This window comes from Lithobates pipiens, unplaced genomic scaffold, assembly GCF_037356315.1.
Source record: "Lithobates pipiens isolate NorthernLeopardFrog02 unplaced genomic scaffold, aLitPip1_a1.2 Scaffold_16, whole genome shotgun sequence".
In the NCBI taxonomy this organism is placed as follows: Eukaryota; Metazoa; Chordata; class Amphibia; order Anura; family Ranidae; genus Lithobates; species Lithobates pipiens.
Window position 1 is genome coordinate 185703255 of NW_027507748.1, and position 25462 is coordinate 185728716.

At 45.0% G+C, this 25462-nt stretch overlaps 1 protein-coding gene across 2 annotated transcripts in view; it reads left to right on the top strand.

Annotated features, from left to right (window-relative positions):
- The window catches only part of STS (steroid sulfatase), a 441865-nt gene that overhangs the window by 222809 nt on the left and 193594 nt on the right, over window positions 1-25462 (top strand). For both annotated transcript variants that reach the window (XM_077480825.1, XM_077480826.1), the window contains one exon: window positions 25157-25293. In XM_077480825.1, the coding sequence (XP_077336951.1) occupies window positions 25157-25293 (137 nt within the window). The remainder of the gene's footprint in view (window positions 1-25156; window positions 25294-25462) is intronic.

A 25462-nucleotide genomic window follows, 5' to 3' on the forward strand; every position in this document is an offset into this window, starting at 1 on the left:
ACAGATTCAACTTAACACAACAAACCTACACAGTCCCTATCTTGTTTGCACCGCCTGTATACTGCTGTTCTGAGTATATAGGGCCTGGGGGCCACACGCATTTCCTTTTTTTAATATGGGTACGGGGTTCCCCTTAATATGCGTACAAGACCCAAATAGGCTGGTAATGGGCAGGGAGGGCTACCCATGCCATGTTTCTCAATGATTCTCAACCATATTGCAGGAACCAGATATAACATTAAAACCGCAAGCAGTTTTAAATGGTGTTATTTCCGTTTAATGTCATTTTGTGCAGGGACTGTTCTAAACACGGGAAACACGTGGCACTTCACAGGCATACTACAGACACCCCCCAGGCACCATATTTAAAGGAATATTTCACTTTTTTTTTTTCACTTTAATCGTCATTAAAATCAGTGCTCCCGCCAAAACGGCAGTTTTTAAAACTTTTTTTTGCAGTGACCCATGTCCCCTGAGGCAGGAGGCAGGTCCCCAAACCCTTTTTAGGACACTATCTTGCATATTAGCCGTTAAAATTAGCACTTTCCAATTCGAACGTTCGAGTCCCATAGACTTCAATGGGGTTCTAACGTTCGTACCGAACGCGGGGGTCGTTCGCAAGTTCTGGTGCGAACCGAACCGGGGGGTGTTCGGCTCATCCCTACTCATTAGTTAATCTAGCTGCTGTTTCAGTATATTGCTTTAACCGCTTCCCTACCGCCTCATGCAGATATACTGCAGCAGAAGGGCCCATACAGGCAGAATCAGGTACAGTACCTGTACGTTGCCCTTTAAGTGGTAGGTTGCGGGCACTCACGCGCCGCCCCACCGGGAGCTTCATGAGCATAATCGTAGGTCCCGCGGACTCGATGTCTGCGGGGATACCCGCGATCGTCTCACGGAGGGGAAGAAAGGGGAAATGCTAATGTAAACAAGCATTTCCTCATTCTCTCTAGTGACAGTGTCACTGATCACAGCTCCCTGTAATCGGGAGCAGTGATCAATGTTGTGTCACACACAGTCCCTCCCTCCACAGTTAGAATCACTCCCTAGGACACACTTAACGCCTACAGCGCCACTTAGTGGTTAACTACTTCACTGCCAGTCACATTTACACAGTAACTTATGTTTTTTTAATTGCACTGATTGCTGTATAAATGTGAATGTTCCCAAAATCATGCCAAAAGTGTCCGATCTGTCCGCTATAATGTTGCAGTCACACTGAAAATCCCTGATCGCCACCATTACTAATAAAAATGCCATAAAACTATCCCTTATTTTATAAATGCTATAAATTTTGCACAAACCAATCAATAAAAGCTTATTGTGATTTTTTTTACATTAAATTTGTAGAGGAATATGTATCGGCCTAAACTGAGTAAAAATATTTTTTATATATTTTTGGGGGATAATTATTATAGCAAAAAGTAAAAAAAAATCGTTTTTTCAAAATTGACGCTATCTGTTTGTTTATAGTGCAAAAAATAAAAAACATAGAGGTGGTCAAATACCACCAAAAGAAAGCTCTATTTGTGGGGAAAAAAAGGACGACAATTTTGTTTAGGAGCCACGTCGCACGTCTGCGCAATTGTCAGTTAAAGCGACACAGTGCCGAATTGCAAAAAGTGCTCTGGTCTTTGGCCAGCCAAATGGTCTGGGGCTTAAGTGGTTAAAGGTTTTGATGGTTGACAGCACCATTAGGTTTAATAACTTATTAAATCATTATAACTACAGTAACTGATCATGGCAATGTGTTTAATCGGGTGATATTGTGCGAGTTAGCTGACTGAGTTTAATAATACATCCAGATACAATTTATAATGTTTTTAAGAGGGCTTTCACACCGAGCCACCCTGGGCGTCGGATGGAGCTGTGAATGGAGCCACTTTTTTCAGGCGCTATTTTTAGTGCCGTAGTGCTTGAAAAATGCTGACAGTGTGAAAGGGGTCTAAGTGTTAAATAATATGCTATGTATAGCCACACCCATTATTCACAAATGTAAGCACCCCAACAATATGTATTTGTAATTGCTGTGAGCTTAATATACATATTTGTTTTATCAGTCATCAGTAGACATTTAAATAGCTAGAAGGTCTTGTTTCAGAAAAATGTCAGAACCAGTAAAGTTATAGTGTAATGGAATGAAGACATGATGGAATGATGGAATCAATGAAGATAGTTTTGTACCTGGGAATGCCACGTTTTCTAATCTAAACGATCTTTGTACTGAGTATCCTTACATCTGAGGCCTTCAAACTGTGGAAGGAAGCTGAATCCCGAAGAAGAGTTGTGTTTAGTCAGATTGTCAGCTTAAAATTTCACTACCAGGGATTGCTGGTCTTGACCTAAAGTTCCACTACTAGCCTATGAAAGAGGTTTAACCTACTTAAAAGTAGTTGCCCATCTGGCTTACAAAGTCTACATTGGACTGTTTTTGCTGGTGTTTATGAATATCCTGTACCCATAACCTTCTATCCCCTAGATGTTTTAGCCAATAAAATCTGAAAAAGTAAAATTAAGCTCTGGTTCACATTGATGAGATTGACATGCGATTTGACATGTCAAATCGCATGCCAAATTAGTGGCTATTGCCCACAATGGAACTGTCCGAATCGGTGCAACACCGACTTTGCGGCGCCGAACCAATTCCCAAAAGGAGTGGATGTCTATCATTCAGGTACCGCTGGTGGGTTGGTGAGAGCTTTGGGACAGCTGTAGGCCAAATCACCAGCATATAGGATAGGAGTGCCCTTAACATCCAGCATCTCTATCGAAGGAGTGCTAGAGTACACATGGAAGTATGATAATTCTTCAACAATGGTAGTTTTGTAATACCATAGAATTATATCTACTTTCAAACTTATCAACAAAATGTATTATTGTTTGCATTCACTGCAAAGAATATCACATCAGCATTCAAATGTTCAACCATGCATACAATATTCCAATGTGCAAGTATTTCAAAGTGTAGGTGCTTCACCGTGCAAATATTTAGATGTGCAGGTATTTCAAATGTGCAAGTATCAAACATAAAAGTGTTTCTCCTCTTCGTGGAAGAGTTATTGAATACCGGCACATCTAAATATTTGCACAGTGAAGCACTTTGCACTTTGGAATACTTGAACATTGGAATATTTTATGCATGGTTGAACATTAGCACACTTGAATGCTGATTCATGCATAGAGGATTTTAAACAAATGGACTATTCTCCTTGTGGCAATTTGAATTTTTTGCACATTGCAGGACTTGCATGGACCAGACTCAGCTTATTACCAGCACCAGTGATTGTGTTAAATATATATATATATATATATATATATATATATATATATATATATATATATATATATATATATATACATATTTCTTGCATGTTTGTTTGCATTGTTTTGCACAGGCTGGCTCCACTTAGCACATAGGAATTTTTTCCTTTTTTTTGCACTTTATCGCTATTTGTGCACCTTTTGGTGTACTGTATGTATACTGTTTTCTACTGGCCGTACATTGTTTACTATATAGTGATATCACTCACTTTGCACTTTATTGCAGATTTTGCACTGTGTATGTACTATATTTTTTTACATTTGCATTTTTGCACAGATGTGTATCTTGCACTTGATGCCACGATACACATGAAATTGGAAGGTGAAGGTACTATTAGCTATTTCTGCACGGTACTTATATATATTTATTATTTTTTGGAATGTGAAGAGGCTAATCTATAATACCATCTTTAATGCTACTTTCTGCTGAGAATATTACATTATCTTGTCCAATCTATCTTGTCACTATTGTACAATTTTCTGTTACCTCTTAGAACAGCGCAACACCATTTCCTTAATACCATGCATATAAGCCTTGAAAATTAGCACTTTTGATTTCTTCCGTAGACTTTTAAAGGGTGTTCTGCAGCTTTCAAATTTAAAACGAATACCCCAAATTGTTCGCTATTCGGCGAACAGGTGAACACCCGATGCCCGAGCCGAACTTACCCTCAACTCGAACACCGGGTTCATCCCTAATTCAGAATAATTTGTGGTGATATTTGTTTAAAGGGGTTGTAAACCCTCATGATTTTTCACCTTATTGCATTCTATGCATTAAGGTCAAAAACCTCCTGTGGTGCTGCAGCCCCCCCCCCCCCCCGAGCCTCCGTTTTACTTACCTGACCCAGATCCTTCACCAGCCAGGAATGAGCACACCAGCTCTAGCTGGATAGATTGATAGCAGTGCAAGCATTGGCTCCTGCTGCTGTCAATCAAATCCAATGGCACGTCACTGGGGGGTAGGGCTGAGTCCTGCATTCTTTGAATGGACACAGATGCAGGACTTGAGAGCGCGCCCACATGGGTTTCCACTATAGGAGAGAGCTTCTCCAATGTGGACACTCGATGCGAGGAGGGGCCAGGAGCACTACTAAAGGACCCCAGAAGAGGATGTTTGGGGCCACTCTGTGCATAATGAACTGCACAGTGGAGCTAAGTAAGACATGTATGTTATTTAAAAAAAAACAAAAAAAAAAAACAAAGCTTTACAATCCCTTTAACTTAAAAATGTTAATCATTTAGGAATTTATAACTATATTATTTTTCCGTGTATCTAGTCCTTGCAAAATATCAAAGCAACAGTCCTGTAGCCCTTTATATAGATGTAAATAAGCATTTCTTCACCACTACCTAACCCAATTCACAGTGATTATTCCTACAAAGGAAAAGGCATTGCAACTAATTTCCATATTCTCTACAGTCTACACAACAGCCTGCAGCATGAGCAGGCATGTATACAGAATGTTATTTATGACAATCAATCAGAAATCTAACTCACCATAAAAGGTCAAGCATCAGACAAATAAGTAAGAAATTTCAGTACTGAATAATATATAGATTGGCCCAGTGGCTGATTTTTGAAGGTTCCGTAAGGTTGTGTTATAAGGTCCGTTTTATTTCATTTTTTTTGTGGCCATAGACAATGTTACATATTTATAATTAATGTGGTAATAATGTTATATGGGGTAGTTTTAGAGCAAAGTAAATATGACTGCCAGTGTACATTTTACTGAAAAATGCATATTTTTATGTTTTATGTAGCATTGTGCCTTATGCTGTGACAACAAAAATAAGATTACAAGTAAGAGCTGAACAAGCAAATATAAATGGTACACATTAATGCAGCACTGATGTAAATTTAACTGCAAGTGTGAGTACCTGAATTTGACTTGGCATCAGCTTCTTGCACCCTCAGAGCTCAGAGAGGTACAAACACCACAGAGAGCCAATCAGATTTGCTTCAGTACAAAAAGAATGGTCATAGGAGAAGATAGCAGAGTGAAAGATCAATGAGCTCATCAGGGTACTGCTTCTCAGTGCACTGTCCATTCAAAGGATGGGAGTGGTGAGGGAACCTTTAGGTGAAAGTGAAACTGCAGCAGAGACATTTTAAGTCTCCTCTCCTGCTAGACAAAGTTTGCTTTGGTGCAGAGTCGTGTAAATCTAAGGACTGGATGGAAAGAAATCAAAATCTTTTTGCAAGTAAAACAGCTGGCATCAATACATTTTATTTCTATTTTCAGTTGTTTGTCTAAAGTTCAACCACAATGTTTAGGACTAGGTTCACACCTATGTGTTTTTAGTGCTGGATTGCAGAAATGCACTACAGTCCATTTAACATGGTTTCCTATGGTACACATTCACATCTATACGTTTTTCAGCTAGTGCGTTTTTGGAAAGGGATAAGACTTTTTTTCCCTTAGTAGATTGTGTTTTGCATGTAATAGACTTCACTAAAAATGCAGGTGCTGTTTTGCCTCAGATCCTGGCTCCCCATGTGAATGAGTAGGAGTAGATAGTACCCCTACTCATTCACCAAGAATAAAAAGGTATAGTGTAAACAATTACAGTGGATAGTTTTTAACAAGTCCTTTATTTAAAAAAACAAAGATCAAAAACAATGTCCCCTGATGTACGTGCCCGCTGCCACCACTGACCCAGGAAAAAAAAGGTCCGCTTACATCGTCTACCGGCTCCACCGTCTGACAGTTCCTAATTAACGAAACAGCGGGGTCACCTGATGACATCACTGGGTGGCACTGCCCCTTTTTGACATTGTCAGCCCAGCATGCCCTGCATATTCTAAAAAAAATGCATTGAAAATTGCACCACAAAACGTGCCAGAAAACCACAACAACTGCAACTACATAGATGTGAACATGGGGTCAGTCAATTTCACAATCCAATATACACATTGGGGTTTCTTTACTAAAAGAGTGCAAAATATAGCAGCTGTGCATAATAGCCAATTAGCTTCCAACTTCAGCTTGTTCAATTAAAGGATAAGTCACCTTTGGGAACATGTTACATGGTCCACCCACCCAATTTCAGGGTGGACCATGTAACATGTTCCCAGTGCTGCAGCTGACCTTCTCATGGCAGCAGTGCAGGGAGAAGTTCCCTGTACTAGCTGTCTATGAAAATAGTGCTGCTGTGTGGGGCTCCGCCCACAGGGCCGCGCCATTCATACACACAGCTCTGTGTGTGAATGAACTACAAGTACCAAGATCCTTAGAGGCTGTCAGCTTGTAGTTCTCAATGAACTACTATGGTGCTGTGGAGCGCTGTGGAATTTCATTGGGTTTTCCTGTCAGCCAGTATTGAATTACCCATACGGCATGTCCAGGCATGCAGATACAATGACAGTGTGCAGGAGACCTGCATGGTATCAGCGATCTACTGATCGCTGGTGTAATGCTTTGCAGGCTCCTACTACAAAAATAATAAATGCACATTTTTTACCTGCAAAAAGATGTGCATTTAATATTTTTTGTAAAAAGGTAAGTTATCCTTTAACCCTTTACCCACTGGGCACTTAAACCCCCTTCCTAACCAGACCAATTTTCAGCTTTCGGTGCTCTCACATTTTGAATGACAATTACCGTATATACTCGAGTATAAGCCGAGATTTTCAGCCTCTTTTTTGAGGCTGAAAGTGCCCCCTCGGCTTATACTCGAGTCACCGCTGTCTGACTGCTCGATCAGCGTATCGAGCAGACAGACGGCGGACATTAAAATTCAAAAGCCGCGCCTCCTTCTCCGCCTCCGGCTGTGATAGGCGGAACACTGAATTTCCCAGCAGTCAGTGTTCCGCCTATCACGGACATCCGCTCATTCTCATACTACGGACGAGTATGAGAGTATGTCCGTGATAGGCGGAACACAGGCTGCTGGGAAATTGAGTGTTCCGCCTATCACAGGCGGAGGCGGAATTTTGAATTGTAGAATGGCCGCCGAGAAGAGCGGCGATCCATCGGCACGGCACGGGACGGAGGAGGCACGGGACGGAGGAGGCACGGCACGGGACGGAGGAGGCACGGGACGGAGGAGGCACGGCACGGGACGGAGGAGGCACGGGACGGAGGAGGCACGGCACGGGACGGAGGAGGCTCGGGACGACGGCGGCTCGGGATGGAGGCTTGGGACACAGGTAGGCTGGACACACACACAAGGCTGCACGGACACACACACACACACACACACACACACACACACACACACACACACACACACACACACACACAGGGATGGATGGATGGATGGATACACACACACACACACACACACAGGGATGGATGGATGGATGAATACACACACACACACACACACACACACACACACACACAGGGATGGATGGATGGATGGATACACACACAGGGATGGATGGACGGACACACACACAGGGATGGATGGATGGATGGACACACACACAGGGATGGATGGACGGACACACACACAGGGATGGACGGACACACAGGGATGGACAGCCATGTCTCACCCTCGGCTTATACACGAGTCAATAAGTTTTCCAGTTTTTTGGGGGTAAATTGGGGGCCTCGGCTTATATTCGGGTCGGCCTATACTCGAGTATATACGGTACTCAGTCATGCAGCACTGCAAATCCCTGCTGAGTTAATAAAAGAAAAAAGACTGAAAATTCTTTTAAAAAAATGATTTTTTCTTTGTTTCTGTTATAAAATTTAGCAAATTAGTAATTTTTCTTCATAAATTTTGGCTGGGTATGGCTGAGAATGGATGGGGGTGGATGGGATAGCTGAGCATGGATGGATGGATGAGTATTGCTGAGTATGGATGGCTGAGCATGGATGAATGGATGAGTATTGCTGAGTAGGGATGAATGTACATGGATGGATGGATGAGTATTGCCGAGTATGGATGGCTGAGCATGGATGGATGCTGAGTATTGGTGAGTATGGATGGCTGAGCATGGATGAATGGATGAGTATTGCTGAGTAGGGATGAATGGACATGGATGGATGGATGAGTATTGCTGAGTATGGATGGCTGAGCATGGATGGATGGATGAGTATGGCTGAGTATGGATGGCTGAGCATGGATGGATGGATGAATATTGCTGAGTATGGATGGCCGAGCATGGATGGAGGGAAAAGGCTGCAATGGACACAAAGTATCTACACTACAGATCCAACCCACAGCACTGCTGCACCCGATCTCTTCCCTCTCCGCTCACACTTAACTGATCGGTACAGAGAGGGGGGAGAGGAAATGGACATGATGCTGCTTTATTTACAAGTGACAGCTGTCAGCAGCCATTTACTGTGATCCGCAATGGATACTCCCATGTGCTCTCCCCAGGGGGGTGCACGGAAGTGCGATTCTGGGAGGATGTCATAGTGTGCCCTCCCAGAGTTATCGAGCCACGCTGTAGCTGTCATTCTGCTATAGCATGGTTGTTACAGTGGTGTGAAAAAGTGTTTGCCCCCTTCCTCATTTCCTGTTCCTTTGCATGTTTGTCACACTTAAGTGTTTCGGAACATCAAACCAATTTAAACAATAGTCAAGGACAACACAAGTAAACACAAAATGCAATTTGTAAATGAAGGTGTTTATTATTAAAGGTGAAAAAAAATCCAAACCATCATGGCCCTGTGTGAAAAAGTGATTGCCCCCTAAACCTAATAACTGGTTGGGCCACCCTTAGCAGCAACAACTGCAACCAAGCGTTTGCGATAACGTGCAATGAGGCTTTTACAGCGTCCTGGAGGAATTTTGGCCCACTCATCTTTGCAGGATTGTCCTAATTCAGTTACATTAGAGGGTTTTCGAGCATGAACGGCCTTTTTAAGGTCATACCACAACATCTCAATAGGATTCAGGTCAGGACTTTGGCTAGGCCACTCCAAAGTCTTCATTTTGTTTTTCTTCAGCCATTCGGTGGTTGACTTGCTGGTGTGTTTAGGATCATTGTCCTGCTGCAGAACCCAAGTTCGTTTCAGCTTGAATACACGAACAGATGGTCGGACATTCTCCTTCAGGATCTCTTGGTAGACAGCAGAATTCATAGTTCCTTTTATCACGGCAAGTCTTCCAGGTCCTGAAGCAGCAAAACAGCCCCAGACCATCACACTACCACCACCATATTTTACTGTTGGTATAATGTTCTTTTTATGAAATGCAGTGTTCCTTCTACGCCAGATATACTTGGACACACACCTTCCAAAGAGTTCCACTTTTGTCTCATCGGTCCACAGAATGTTGTCCCAAAAGTCTTGGGGATCATCAAGATGTGTTGTGGAGAAATTGAGACGAGCTTTGATGTTCTTTTTGCTCAGCAGTGGTTTTCTCCTTGGAACTCTGCCATGCAGGCCATTTTTGCCCAGTCTTTTCCTGATGGTGGAGGCATGAACGCTGACCTTAACTGAGGCAAGTGAGGCCTGCAGTTCCTTGGACGTTGTTGTGGGGTCTTTTGTGACCTCTTGGATGAGTCGTCGCTGCGCTCTTGGGGTAATTTTGGGCGGCCGGCCACTCCTGGGAAGGTTCACCACTGTTCCATGTCTTCGCCATTTGTGGATAATGGCTCTCACTGTGGTTCGCTGGATTCCCAAAGCTTTGGAAATGGCTTTATAACCCTTTCCAGACTGATAGATCTCAATTACTTTCTTTCTCAATTGTTCCTGAATTTCTTTGGGTCTCGGCATGATGTGTAGCTTTTAAGGATCTTCTGGTGGACCTTACTGTGTCAAGCAGCTCCTATTTAAGTGATGCCTTGATTGTGAACAGGTGTGGCAATAATCAGGCCTGGGTGTGGCTAGAGAAATTGAACTCAGGTGTGGACAACCACAGTTATAGTATGTTTTAACAAGGGGGGGGGGGGGCAATCACTTTTTCACACAGGGCCATGATGGTTTGGATTTTTTTTCACCCTTAATAATAAACACCTTCATTTACAAATTGCATTTTGTGTTTACTTGTGTTGTCCTTGACTATTGTTTAAATTGGTTTGATGTTCCGAAACACTTAAGTGTGACAAACATGCAAAGGAACAGGAAATGAGGAAGGGGGCAAACACTTTTTCACACCACTGTAAGTGGTTAAAGTGTTACTAAACCCACAGCAGTTAAATCAGTCTGTATATGCAGTAAATCATGCTTGTTATACTCACCTAAGGTGTTAATTCTCTGCATTGTGTTAAAAAGCTGTTTATTCTTGGCTTTTCTGACCCTCCCCTTCTTCCACTGTCCCCTGATAATTTCCTGATAACACAGAGTCTAGGAAGTCAGGCTGTACATGCTCAGTTTGGTGTGTGTTGCTAGAGTGTTTTTTTTGTTGAGATAGCACTTGTGATCAGCACAGGACTAATCAGCACTGTCCAGACAGAGGGCCAAGGGTCTTGCAGTCTCTTAGGATAGTCAGAAAACTCCTCCTAAAAGCTTTAACCAGTGCTTGGCTGGACACTGATAGAAGTCACAAGACTGCTATATACTTCTAATGAGAAATGGTATTTAGCCATTTATATTTAATAAAATAATTTCATTTCCATGTTCTGTGTATTGTGGGGGACCAGATATAGTGTGAAGTCCTGGGTTTAGTGACACTTTAAGTTAAAAAAAAATAAACACTGAAAGCAGATTGGTTTCTATGCAGAGCTGCACCAGATTTTGCACTCTCCAGTTTTAGTAAATCAACTCCATTATACCTCATTGGTATACAGGCATACCCCGCTTTTAAAGAGGAAGTAAACCCCTTCAAACAACTTTGACCTACAGGTAAGCCTAGATTAAGGCTTACCTGTAGGTCCAAGCAATATCTCCTAAACCTATATGGTTTAGGAGATATTTGCCCGAAAATGGGCACCGCTGTCTACGGCGCATGCACCGTAGACAGCGGCGCGCAGGCGCACTAAATGCGGCAAGTCCAAGAATGGATTTGCCTAATTTGTCGACTCCCGTGCGCATGCGCGGGAGTGACGTCATCGCGGCTTCGCCGAATGGCAGCGTCGGAGCTGCGAGACGCGACTCCCGTGCGCATGCGCGGGAGTGACGTCATCGCGGCTTCGCCGCTGTCATTGGTCGGAGCTGCGAGACGCCACCAGCGAGATGGACGCGGCGGACTACAGGGATCAGCGGCGACTTCGCTGGCTCCTGTGTCAGGTAAGTGACACATAATGAGCTACTATGCGATGCATAGTAGTCCATTATGCTTTACCTTTGCAGGGAAAAAAAGAGGAAGTAAACCCATCAGGGTTTACTTCCTCTTTAAGTACACAATGGAGTTTATTTACTAAAGTTGGAAAGTGCAAAATCAGACTCACATCATATACTGCATAGAAACCAATGAGCTTCTAACCCCAGCTTGTTCAATTAAGCTTTGGTAATAAAACCTGGAAGCTCATTGGTTTCTATGCAGAAGTAAGCCTGATTTTGCACTTTCCAACTTTAGTAAATAAACCCCATTGAGTACTTAAAAGTGGGGTATGCCTGTATATTGTATATTGGAATGTGACTGCTTCAAGAAAAAGGCAAGACTGTAAAGCCTTTGGAGAATAACAGGTTTTCACTCCTAAGCCAATAGATGGGGCTTTAGGAACATCCATCATATGCCAATGTTGCAGGTTTTTACAACTGTGTTTATTTATAGCCTTTAAGTTGCCCACAGTTAGTAAAGGTAGATTAAAGGTAACAAAAAGATGTTGTCCACATGCCAATATTTGTGCTTTTCTGATCATGTAGGGACCTCTTCATCGGGGGAACTCTTACTATTTACCTGGGGGCCTCTTGGTTACTGGGCAAGTGTTTTGTTTTTCCAGCAAAGACCTCTGGTATATTGTGGATTCCTTTCCATTTATTCATATCCTTTATAATCATATTGTATTACATTGCAGGGGGTATTGTACTATAAATGTCTAGTTGACAAAGCCTTTAAATATTTATGATACTTATTAAACAAAGTTAGCAAGCTAGTTTTGTGATGTTTTGAGATCAAAGCCTTAGTTTGCTTTATTGTTTCCAAAATATATATATACTTTTCAAGCCTTTTTGACAAAGGATTCCCTTCACTATGGGTTGGCTAAAGAGACATCACAGTAGTAAGCAATCCTTTCCAACTGGTCAACCTAAAGATCCACCTCTTGGATGAATTAAATATTGTGTAAAAAGTTCCAAGAAAACAATTCATATCCATCATATTAACCACTTAACAACCGCCCTATAGCCGAATTACGGCTACAGGGCAGTTTCTTAACTCTGGGAGGCCGTCATATGACGTCCTCCCAGAATTCCGCTCTCGCGCGCCCCCTGGGGCGCGCACTCAAGAGCATCCGTGAGCATCACGGATCACGGTAAACGGAGTGACGGAGTGATCACTTGTAAACAAACCGGCATCATGTTATGACGCCGGTTTCTCCCTCTCCCCTCTCTGTACCGATCGGAACAGCGGAGGGGGAAGAGATCGGTGTCAGCAGCGATGTGGGCTGCATCTGCAGTGCCCACATCGCTGCTCACCGAAAATTAACCCCTCAATTCCCTGCCAATACTCTGCAATACCCTGCCATTACTCTGCATTACTCTGCATTACTCTGCATTACCCTGCATTACCCTGCAATACTCTGCAATACTCTGCAATACCCTGCAACACTCTGCAACACTCTGCAATACCCTGCAACACTCTGCAATACCCTGCAACGCTCTGCAACACCCGCCAATACCCTGCAACACTCTGCAATGCTCTGCAACACTCTGCAATGCTCTGCAACACCCACCAATACCCTGCAACACTCTGCAATGCTCTGCAACACCCGCCAATACCGTGCAACACTCTGCAATGCTCTGCAACGCTCTGCAACACCCGCCAATACCCTGCAACACTCTGCAATGCTCTGCAACACCCTCCAATATCCTGCAACACCCACCAATACCCTGCAACACTCTGCAATGCTCTGCAACACCCGCCAATACCGTGCAACACTCTGCAATGCTCTGCAACACCCTCCAATATCCTGCAATGCTCTGCAACGCCATACTCTGAGATACCCAGCCATAATCTAAGATACCCAGCCATACCCAGCCATAGTCAGTGATACCCTGCAATACCCAGCCAAAGACACCCCCCCCCCCTCCCGCCGCCCTCCGGTGCTTCTACCGACTCGCCAATACGATCAAATCCAAAATCCAGAATCTTTTTTTTTTTTCAGGCTTCCCAGCTTAGAGGTGAGATGTGGGGTCTTATTGACCCCATATCTCACTGTAAAGAGGACCTGTCATGCCATATTCCTATTACAAGGGATGTTTACATTCCGTGTAATAGGAATAAAAGTGATCAAAAAATTAATTTTTGGGGAAAAAAAGTCAAACTAAAATAAATAAAGTAAAATGAACAATAATGTTTTATTTTTTTTTAAAGTGCCCCTGTCCCCATGTGCTCGCATGCAGAAGCGAACGCATACGTAAGTCCCGCCCACATATGAAAACGGTGTTCAAACCACACATGTGAGGTATCGCTGCGAACATTAGAGCGAGAGCAATAATTCTAGCCCTGGACCTCCTCTGTAACTCAAAACATATAACCAGTAAAAAAAAAAAAAAATCGTCGCCTACGTTTGGCGCCATTCCACGAGCCTGTGCAATTTTGAAGAGTGACATGTTAGGTATCGATTTACTCGGTGTAACTTCATCTTTCACATTATGCAAAAATTGGGCTAACTTTACTGTGTTTTTTTTTTTTTTTAAGCACAAAACTGTTTTTTTTTTCCAAAAAAAGCATTCGAAAAATTGCTGCGCAAATACCGTGCCAGATAAAAAGTTGCAACGACCACCATTGTATTCTCCAGGGTGTTTGCTAAAAAAAATATATATATATAATGTTTTGGGATTCAATGTAATTTTCTAGCAAATAAATGATGATTTTTACATGTAGGAGAGAAATGTCAGAATTGTCCTGGGTGCTCCAGAACGCCTGATGGCGCTCCCTGCATGTTGGGCCTCTGTATGTGGCCACACTGTGTAAAAGTCTCACACATGTGGTATCGCCGTACTCGGGAGTAATAGCAGAATGTGTTTTGGGGTGTAATTTGTGGTATGCATATGCTGTGTGAGAAATAAACTGATAATATGACAATTTTGTGAAAAAAAAAAAAAGTAAAAAAAATCTTGATTTTGCAAAGAATTGTGGGAAAAAATGACAACTTCAAAAGACTCATCATGCCTCTTACTAAATACCTTGGAATGTCTTCTTTCCAAAAAGGGGTCATTTGGGGGGTATTTGTACTTTTCTGGCATGTTAGGGTCCTTTCACACGGGGCGGATCAGTTCTGATCCGCCCCGTGGATATCCGTTTGCTCAGCGGGGATCACTCCGCCGATCCCCGCTGAGCAGGGAGATGACAGCTCCGTCTCTGCACACTGCGCAGGGACGGACCTGTCACAGCGCCGCTCTCCCCTATGGGAGATCGGATGACGACGGACCGCAGTGCCCGTCATCATCCGATCCGATCCGCAGACGGATGGAAAAATAGCTTTTTCCTCCGTTACACTTTTTCGGATCGGAGCGGGTCGGATGTCAGCGGACATGTCACCGCTGACATCCGACGCTCCATAGACCTCTATGGAGCACCCGTTCAGGTCCGCCTGAAAAACTGACAGGCGGGCCTGAACGGGACATCAGTGTGAAAGAGGCCTTAGGGTCTCAAGAATTGAAATAGGCTGTCAGTACTTCAGGTGTGATCAATTTTCAGATATTGGCACCATAGCTTGTGGACTCTATAACTTTCACAAAGACCAAATAATATCCACCAATTTGTACTTATTTTTACCAAAGATATGTAGTAGTATAAATTTTGGCCAAAATGTATGAAGAAAAAAATTACAGAAACAAAGAAAAATTAATTTTTTTACAGAATTTTCTGTATTTTTTCTTTTATAGCACAAAAAATAAAAAAACCAGCGGTGATTAAATACCACCAAAAGAAAGCTCCATTTGTGTGAAAAAAAGGACAAAAATTTCATATAGGTCCAGTGTTGCATGACTGAGTAATTGTAATTCAAAATGTGAGAGCACCGAAAGCTGAAAATTGGTCTGGTTATTAAGGGTGTTTAAGTGCCCAGTGGTCAAGTGGTTAAAAAAAATAAAAAATAAAAAAAAAAAAAGTTTTTTTTTCTTTTTTTTTTACCTTGACATCAATAATCAAGTAAATTGTATACAAATCTACAAACATAAATTATACAAAATAAATCTATACTCATAACATTAATCTTTAGCCATAACATTTAAAAAGTATCCGGGTTATCTTGGTTATCAGTGATGAACTCTAATGTTGATCAGTTAAAATATTACTAAAAGCAAACTTTTTTTGTAGGTTTGGAAAGCACTGAGAGGGATTATTACTAGTGATGGCCGAACGGTTCGCCCGGCGGTCGTTTCGCGGCGAATTTCCGACTTTCGCCGTCCGCGGGTTCGAACGCCTTTTTCCGTCGTTCGCCCCGGCGGACTTACGTGTTTAATGTATACAAGAACTTTAACCTTTCGTGACACGTTTATCATGTGTTACAGGACAACCAATTGAGACATGACAGCTCATGGACACTTGGACATTCCCCCTAACCTATAAATACACCCGATCCGGTGGCCATTTTACATTCTTTCTTCTGTCACTGTAGGGAAAGGATCCTGTGTGGAGTAGGGACAGAGAAAACGCTAGCTATTTGGTACACAAAAGTTCTTTTCAGGACTGGTATAGGTGTTAGGTCAGCAGCCTGAGTTTCTTTTGTCAGTTTAGATAAAGGGACAGAGCGCTGTATGCTGCTATTTTAGGGACAGCTCAGCCAGATTAGTCTTTCTTCATCATCATCATCATCATCATCATTAGCTGTTACTATCAGGTCCACAAAAGAGCTGTTCCAGCTAATCGTTCCAGCCTACTCTTTTTTGCCAATTTGTATAGGGACAGGCAGGAAGCAGTGTGTCAGGCAGTGAGGATAATTTTAAAGACTTGCTGTTACTATTAGTTCCACAAAGGTTCTTTTCAGGACTGGTATCAGTGGTACGGTAATAGGCTTGTACACGTATAATATTCTTTCTTCCAAATATAGAAAGAATATTATACTTGACTGCTGCCCTTCTGCTGCAGTCTGCTAATCATTCACAACTCACTTGTTCCACAAAGCTCTTTATCAGGACTGGTAACTTGGTCTGTCTAGGGTGCTACGGTACATAGGCTTGGGTGCGGTACAGTCTGCTGTTCTGTAAGGACCGCTATCGGTCCACAATACATAGGGTTGCCGTGCACTACTGCTGACCGCTGCCCTATACTGCAGCAGTCCTTCAGCGGTATAGGGACTGACGCACAGTCTGCTAAACACTAATACACAACCTGCTTGGTCCACAAAAGTTCTTATAAGGACTGGTAACTTGGTATAGGGTGCTACGGTACATAGGCCTGAGTGCAGTACAGTCTGCTGTTCTGTAAGGACCGCTATCGGTCCACAATACATAGGGTTGCCGTGCACTACTGCTGACCGCTGCCCTATACTGCAGCAGTCCTTCATTGGTATAGGGACTGACGTACAGTCTGCTAATCACTAACACACAACCTGCTTGGTCCACAAAAGTTCTTATAAGGACTGGTAACTTGGTATAGGGTGCTACGGTACATAGGCCTGAGTGCAGTACAGTCTGCTGTTCTGTAAGGACCGCTATCGGTCCACAATACATAGGGTTGCCGTGCACTACTGCTGACCGCTGCCCTATACTGCAGCAGTCCTTCATTGGTATAGGGACTGACGTACAGTCTGCTAATCACTAACACACAACCTGCTTGGTCCACAAAAGTTCTTATAAGGACTGGTAACTTGGTATAGGGTGCTACGGTACATAGGCCTGAGTGCGTTACAGTCTGCTGTTCTGTAAGGACCGCTATCGGTCCACAATACATAGGGTTGCCGTGCACTACTGCTGACCGCTGCCCTATACTGCAGCAGTCCTTCAGCGGTATAGGGACTGACGCACAGTCTGCTAAACACTAACACACAACCTGCTTGGTCCACAAAAGTTTTTATAAGGACTGGTAACTTGGTATAGGGTGCTACGGTACATAGGCCTGAGTGCAGTACAGTCTGCTGTTCTGTAAGGACCGCTATCGGTCCACAATACATAGGGTTGCCGTGCACTACTGCTGACCGCTGCCCTATACTGCAGCAGTCCTTCATTGGTATAGGGACTGACGTACAGTCTGCTAATCACTAACACACAACCTGCTTGGTCCACAAAAGTTCTTATAAGGACTGGTAACTTGGTATAGGGTGCTACGGTACATAGGCCTGAGTGCGTTACAGTCTGCTGTTCTGTAAGGACCGCTATCGGTCCACAATACATAGGGTTGCCGTGCACTACTGCTGACCGCTGCCCTATACTGCAGCAGTCCTTCATTGGTATAGGGACTGACGTACAGTCTGCTAATCACTAACACACAACCTGCTTGTTCCACAAAAGTTCTTATAAGGACTGGTAACTTGGTATAGGGTGCTACGGTACATAGGCTTGAGTGCGGTACAGTCTGCTGTTCTGTAAGGACCGCTATCGGTCCACAATAGATAGGGTTGACGTGCACCACTGCTGACCGCTGCCCTATACTGCAGCAGTCCTTCAGCGGTATAGGGACTGACGTACAGTCTGCTAAACACTAATACACAACCTGCTTGGTCCACAAAAGTTCTTATAAGGACTGGTAACTTGGTATAGGGTGCTACGGTACATAGGCTTGAGTGCGGTACAGTCTGCTGTTCTGTAAGGACCGCTATCGGTCCACAATAGATAGGGTTGACGTGCACCACTGCTGACCGCTGCCCTATACTGCAGCAGTCCTTCAGCGGTATAGGGACTGACGTACAGTCTGCTAAACACTAATACACAACCTGCTTGGTCCACAAAAGTTCTTATAAGGACTGGTAACTTGGTATAGGGTGCTACGGTACATAGGCTTGAGTGCGGTACAGTCTGCTGTTCTGTAAGGACCGCTATCGGTCCACAATAGATAGGGTTGACGTGCACCACTGCTGACCGCTGCCCTATACTGCAGCAGTCCTTCAGCGGTATAGGGACTGACGTACAGTCTGCTAAACACTAATACACAACCTGCTTGGTCCACAAAAGTTCTTATAAGGACTGGTAACTTGGTATAGGGTGCTACGGTACATAGGCTTGAGTGCGGTACAGTCTGCTGTTCTGTAAGGACCGCTATCGGTCCACAATAGATAGGGTTGACGTGCACCACTGCTGACCGCTCACCTATACTGCAGCAGTCCTTCAGCGGTATAGGGACTGACGTACAGTCTGCTAATCACTAACACACAACCTGCTTGTTCCACAAAAGTTCTTATAAGGACTGGTAACTTGGTATAGGGTGCTACGGTACATAGGCTTGAGTGCGGTACAGTCTGCTGTTCTGTAAGGACCGCTATCGGTCCACAATAGATAGGGTTGACGTGCACCACTGCTGACCGCTGCCCTATACTGCAGCAGTCCTTCAGCGGTATAGGGACTGACGTACAGTCTGCTAAACACTAATACACAACCTGCTTGGTCCACAAAAGTTCTTATAAGGACTGGTAACTTGGTATAGGGTGCTACGGTACATAGGCTTGAGTGCGGTACAGTCTGCTGTTCTGTAAGGACCGCTATCGGTCCACAATAGATAGGGTTGACGTGCACCACTGCTGACCGCTGCCCTATACTGCAGCAGTCCTTCAGCGGTATAGGGACTGACGTACAGTCTGCTAAACACTAATACACAACCTGCTTGGTCCACAAAAGTTCTTATAAGGACTGGTAACTTGGTATAGGGTGCTACGGTACATAGGCTTGAGTGCGGTACAGTCTGCTGTTCTGTAAGGACCGCTATCGGTCCACAATAGATAGGGTTGACGTGCACCACTGCTGACCGCTCACCTATACTGCAGCAGTCCTTCAGCGGTATAGGGACTAAGAGTTTTGTCACAGGGTCATTTAAAAAATGACATGCAGAGGAAGAGGCAGGCCCTTCCGCAGGGGTGGTAGGGGTAGGGCAGGAGCAACAGGCTTGAGCCAAAGTGGGAAGTTGCAGAAGGTGCGTTCAATTACTTTAAAGGATGCACCAGACTTGGTTGAGTGGCTCGCTCAGCCTTACTCTTCTGCACCCTCCTCATCCTCTCGATCTGCACCCTCTTCTTCACTCTCTGCTATGTGCACCCCCAAAGACACTACCACCAACAACACGACCACCACCACCACCACCACATACCTTCCGCTTGAGTCACTGGAATTATTTTCCGATCCATATCAAGAGGACATTTCTGATGCGCAGCCACTCTTGGTATTGGATCAGGAAGAGGAGGTAGCAACAAGCGCTACTCAGCAGTCTGACGCCAGTACCCAGATCAGCCCAAGGAGGAGGTTGGTCCCCGGTGTTGCTGCCTACTCTACTTATAGCGGTGGGGAAGGTGACGTTGATGATGACGTGTCTAGTGATGTCACGTGGGTGCCCACAAGAGAGGAAGAGGAGGGGAGTTCAGAGGGAGATATGGACCAGCAGATAGGGAGGAGAAGCAGCAATGACTTACATTGCACAGCAGGGACAAAGCAGACTGCAAATGTATCAGGAGCGAGTCATCGACCATGTACGGTCACATCTGGCGCTCCCAGGACACCGGCACATGGCTCCGCAGTGTGGGCTTTTTTTAACGTGTCCGCTGCTGACAATAGCGTTGCCATCTGCAATCTTTGCAGTCAACGCGTTAGTCGCGGTAAGCCCAATACTCACCTAGGGACGACCGCCTTAAGAAGGCACATGAGCAGCCATCACCGAGCCCAGTGGGAGCAACGGAACACACAAAGCCACACTGCAGGCTCTCACCGTCCAGCCTCGTCTTCTACTTCTCCTTCTCCTCTCTCCTCACAATTGTCCTCCACTCCACCTTCCATCACGCCAAGCTCACATTTTTCTGCAAAAAGGCAGGCTTCCGTGGGCCTAATGTTTGAGCGTAAAAAAATGATGACGCCGGATAACCCTCTTGCCCAACGGTTGGCGGCTGGCTTGTCAGAACTCATAGCCCGCCAACTACTGCCATATAAACTGGTGGACTCGGAGGCCTTTCGCAAATTTGTGGCCATTGGAACACCACAATGGAAGGTCCCAGGAAGGAAGTATTTCTCAGAGAAGGGCATCCCAGAGCTATATGGCCATGTTCAGCGGCAAGTGAATGTATCTCTGGCACACAGTGTCGGTGCCAAGATACATCTGACCACAGACACGTGGTCTAGCAAACACGGGCAGGGAAGGTATATCAGTTTTACTGCCCACTGGGTGAACCTTCTGACGGCCGTCAAGCATGTAACCCGTGGCACCCGTGTAGATTTGGTTTTACCGCCACGGATTGCATGCAGGCCTGACTCTTCTTCTCCTCCTCCTACTCCATCCTCCTCCCTCTCCTCCTCAGCTGCCTCCTCCTTTTCCGCTGCTAGCGTCTCTTCCACTGCACCGCCCAAGCTCCCCAGAACCTATTCCACATGCCAGGTGAGACGTTGCCATGCCGTGCTGCGTCTGTTGTGCCTGGAAGCAAAGAGCCACACTGGCCCGGCACTCCTTTCAGCTTTGCGTTCACAGGCAGATGAGTGGCTAACACCGCTCAATTTGACAGTTGGTAAAGTGGTGTGTGACAACGGTGCCAATCTGCTTAGCGCATTGAAACAGGGCAAAATCACGCACGTGCCGTGCATGGCACACGTCTTAAACTTGGTCGTGCAGCGATTCCTTGTCAAATACCCTGGGGTCCAGGACATCTTGCGGCAGGCAAGGAAAATCTCGGCCCATTTCAGAAGATCTTACACGGCCATGGCTCGCCTTGCTGACATTCAGCGGCGACACCATCTGCCGGTCAGACGTCTTATTTGCGATTGCCCGACGCGATGGAACTCAACCTTCTATATGCTTGATAGGCTGCTCCAGCAGAAACGTGCAGTTAACGTCTACCTGTATGAACTCTGCGAAAGAAACGGTTCTGGGGAGCTGGGTTTTTTTTCACCGCGCCAGTGGCTGCTCATGCGCGACACATGCAGACTTCTGCGGCCATTTGAGGAGATCACCAAACTGGTCAGTCGCAGCCATGGCGCCATCAGTGACATGGTACCTTATGCCTTCTTTCTGGAGCGTGCATTGCGTCGTGTCATTGATCAGGCTGTGGAGGAGCAGGAGCGGGAAGATGAGGAAGTCGCAATGCTGGATGAATTCCCAGGGGGGGCTACTCTATCTGAGACAAGTCAACAACAGGAGTCTGATGAGGAGTCAGAGGAGGATGGTGCCGGGGCGGATGAGCAGGAGCAAGAAGAGCATGCTTTAAACCTTTCTGGGATCCCTGTTGTGCGAGGATGGGGAGAGGAGAATGAAGAGGACGACATTATCCTGGATGATGAGCAGGAGCCAGGCCACCACACCGCTTCCACTTTAGTGCAAATGGGGGCCTTCATGCTCCAGTGTTTTAATAGGGACCCCCGTATAAAAAGCATGAGGGTCAAGGACCAGTACTGGGTGGCAACGTACTTAGACCCCCGGTACAAACACAAAATGGCGGAAATGTTACCGCCGTCGCAGAGGGCTGTCAGAATGCAGCACTTCCAGGCCTTGCTTCGAGAAATGCTGCATTCTGCTTTTGCGTGCGCTGGCAGAGGAGCAATTCCCACTCCCAGAGAAGGATTTGCGGGTACCAATCCAACAGCGCCTGCAAGAAGAGGCCGGTTTGAAGATGTGTTGGTGACTTCGGATATGAGGTCATTCTTTCAGCCGACCCATCGACAGGTGTCATCCGGATCCAGCATCAGGGAACGCCTAGACCGTCAGGTGTCCGACTACATTGGGTTAACGGCCGATGTGGACGCTCTGAGGAGTGATGAACCCCTAGACTACTGGGTGGGCAGGCTTGACCTCTGGCCAGAGCTTGCCCAATTTGCAATCGAACTGTTGGCTTGCCCCTCATCCAGTGTCCTGTCCGAAAGGACGTTCAGCGCAGCAGGGGGGATTGTGACCGATAAGCGTACTCGCCTAGCTCACCACAGTGTTAACTACCTCACATTTCTAAAAATGAATGAGGCATGGATCTCGGAGGAATTCAACACATGTGATCAGTAGACCATGTATATGTCTATAAACAATTTTTGGAATCAAGCACACAGACCTTCTTAATTCATTTGGCTCACTTCCCTGACCCAAAAAAGCACACCGTACTATATGCCCCTACCCTCCTCTTTGAAGAGGTTGAGCGGTGTCATATTTCTACTGGGGCTGCTTATTATGAGGGGTTCCCACCATCCCTGTGCTGTGCTGACTTCCTCCTGGGTGTTCTTATTATGAGGGGCTCCCACCATCCCTGTGCTGTGCTGACTTCCTCCTGGGGGTTCTTATTATGAGGGGATCACACCATCCCTGTGCTGTGCTGACTTCCTCCTGGGGCTGCTTACGGTGCTGCTGTCAGCGCTGTATGTCACGGAGCTGCTGTCAGCGCTGTATGTCACGGAGCTGCTGTCAGCGCTGTATGTCACGGAGCTGCTGTCAGCGCTGTATGTCACGGAGCTGCTGTCAGCGCTGTATGTCACGGAGCTGCTGTCAGCGCTGTATGTCACGGAGCTGCTGTCAGCGCTGTATGTCACGGAGCTGCTGTCAGCGCTGTATGTCACGGAGCTGCTGTCAGCGCTGTATGTCACGGAGCTGCTGTCAGCGCTGTATGTCACGGAGCTGCTGTCAGCGCTGTATGTCACGGTGCTGCTGTCAGCGCTGTATGTCACGGAGCTGCTGTCAGCGCTGTATGTCACGGAGCTGCTGTCAGTGCTGTATGTCACGGAGCTGCTGTCAGCGCTGTATGTCACGGAGCTGCTGTCAGCGCTGTATGTCACGGAGCTGCTGTCAGCGCTGTATGTCACGGTGCTGCTGTCAGCGCTGTATGTCACGGAGCTGCTGTCAGCGCTGTATGTCACGGAGCTGCTGTCAGCGCTGTATGTCACGGAGCTGCTGTCAGCGCTGTATGTCACGGAGCTGCTGTCAGCGCTGTATGTCACGGAGCTGCTGTCAGCGCTGTATGTCACGGTGCTGATGTCAGTGCTCTGTATTACGGTGCTGCTGTCAGTGCTCTGTATCTCCTGCACCCTCTTGTTTGCCTACCCTGGTCCCTGACCTTCCCTCTCCTCCATTGCCTTCATTAGCTCCATAGTCCTGAATTGTCAGAACAATTTCCCAAATAAAAAAAAAATGCTTGTAGTTATCGATCCCAAATTCACCTCATACATGTATTATGCTATTGTCCAGGTGGTGGGACTACGTGCTACCCCCTAATAATTACCCCGTGGCCGCAAATTCGACCTAAAGGTTTGCGAAATTCGCCTCCCATTGAAGTCAATGGAGCCCGCGGCGAACGGTCGTTTTCGCGAACGTTTGTGTCCGTTCGCGTTTCGCGTTCGCGAAACGTCCCGTCGGAAGTTCGTCCATCACTAATTATTACACCAGTCAGGTTTTTTATTGCTGTCTGGGCCCCTGTGAAGGAGATTCATAATGTCTGTTTGCCATGTGTATCCACTGTCATCAAAAATTGATAGTAAAATAAATTCTCAAATGTTGGGTTGTCCCCAGAACAGTAAGGCCCCTTTCACACTGGGGCAGTGCGGGCGTCACCGGTAAAGCGCCGCTATTTCTAGCGGTGCTTTGCCATTGTTTTAGCGGCGGTATGCGGCTGCTAGCAGGGCAGTTTTAACCCCCGCTAGCGACCGGAAAAAAAAAGCTAGCCGCGCTGCTCAATTGATTTCAATGTGTAGGAGCGGTTTAGGAGTGCTGAATACACCGCTCCAAAGATGCGGCTAGCAGGACTTTTTACACCATCCTGCCAGCGCACCGCTCCAGTGTGAAAGCCCTCTGTAGCAACTGAAAACCGCCTCGGTGTGAAAGGGGCCTAACAGAGGGGAAATCTTTTATTCAGAACCCTAGTTCTAGGACAACCAAGGATTCCCTCACTTTTGATGGATTTCCTCTCACTTCCTGTTTTTACTATATGGAAGGAAGTAAAGAAACATCTCCCAAATGGAACACAGATAGCAATCAAGACCTATATAAATAACAAAAAGGATAAAAAAAAATCCCCCGGATCCTCACACTGTATTAATATAAAAAGCATTACATAGTTTGTTGTCTCAGCTGTGTCAAATGCAACACCTGATCAGTAAATTGTTACTAAATCAATATCTGGTGCGTTACATGTGACTCAGGCATACATGTAAGAAATGGAGACAAGAGGTCTACAAGTTAGTCACATAGTCACAAAGTTGTGATTTTTTTAATTTGCAAGTGATCCACTATGTGACTACCTTGTAGACCTCTTGTCTCCATTTCTTACTGGCAATCAAAGCCTGTCTCGAGGTTGTTTTTTTTTCCAATGTTTTTATTGAGATTTCTCAGAGAGAAAAGATTTACAAACAGTCATATAGGACATAATCCATTTTCTGAAAATGTAAAGAAAAGACAATGGTGTCTAGCTGAACATAGTCAATGCGCACATTAAAGAACATGTAAAAACAAGCAAAAAGAATAGAGCATATGGGGATGATCTTGGCCTCTAATGGAAACAAACTGTGTCTGGATGGGGGTGTAGCCAATCATCTCTTTCTTTTCTGTCTTTTCTTTTGGCCAGAGATTTTCTTATTGTTAAATTCTACTTTAACTTTGGTACCTTTATGTTTGGATTCTTAAAGTAAGTTTTGTTCTTCACATTTTTACAACACAGACCAAACATCCTATAGTATATTTAAATTCAATTATGACAAGTATGCTATGTTTTATTAATCTACAGGAACAAGTTTAAACCTTTCCTTCTGTATATGTCCTATCTTCAAGTCCATACTGCACTTTTTGCCTCTCAAGATTTTAGAAGCAAAAGTAGACATGGTATTTATGGGGATGCTGTTGAAGAGGTTGATTGGAGCGTTGGTACAGTACTTTTTCTTTTTACTTACAATTTTGTTTTATGTTTTTATATGTTAACAAAATCAAAAATATTATTAAAATACAGTATATGTTCTCTAAATGCATGCAAATTTGATTTTTCAGACAGCTAATAAAGAAGCTGTACATGATGGGGAATGTGAAAAAAATATGT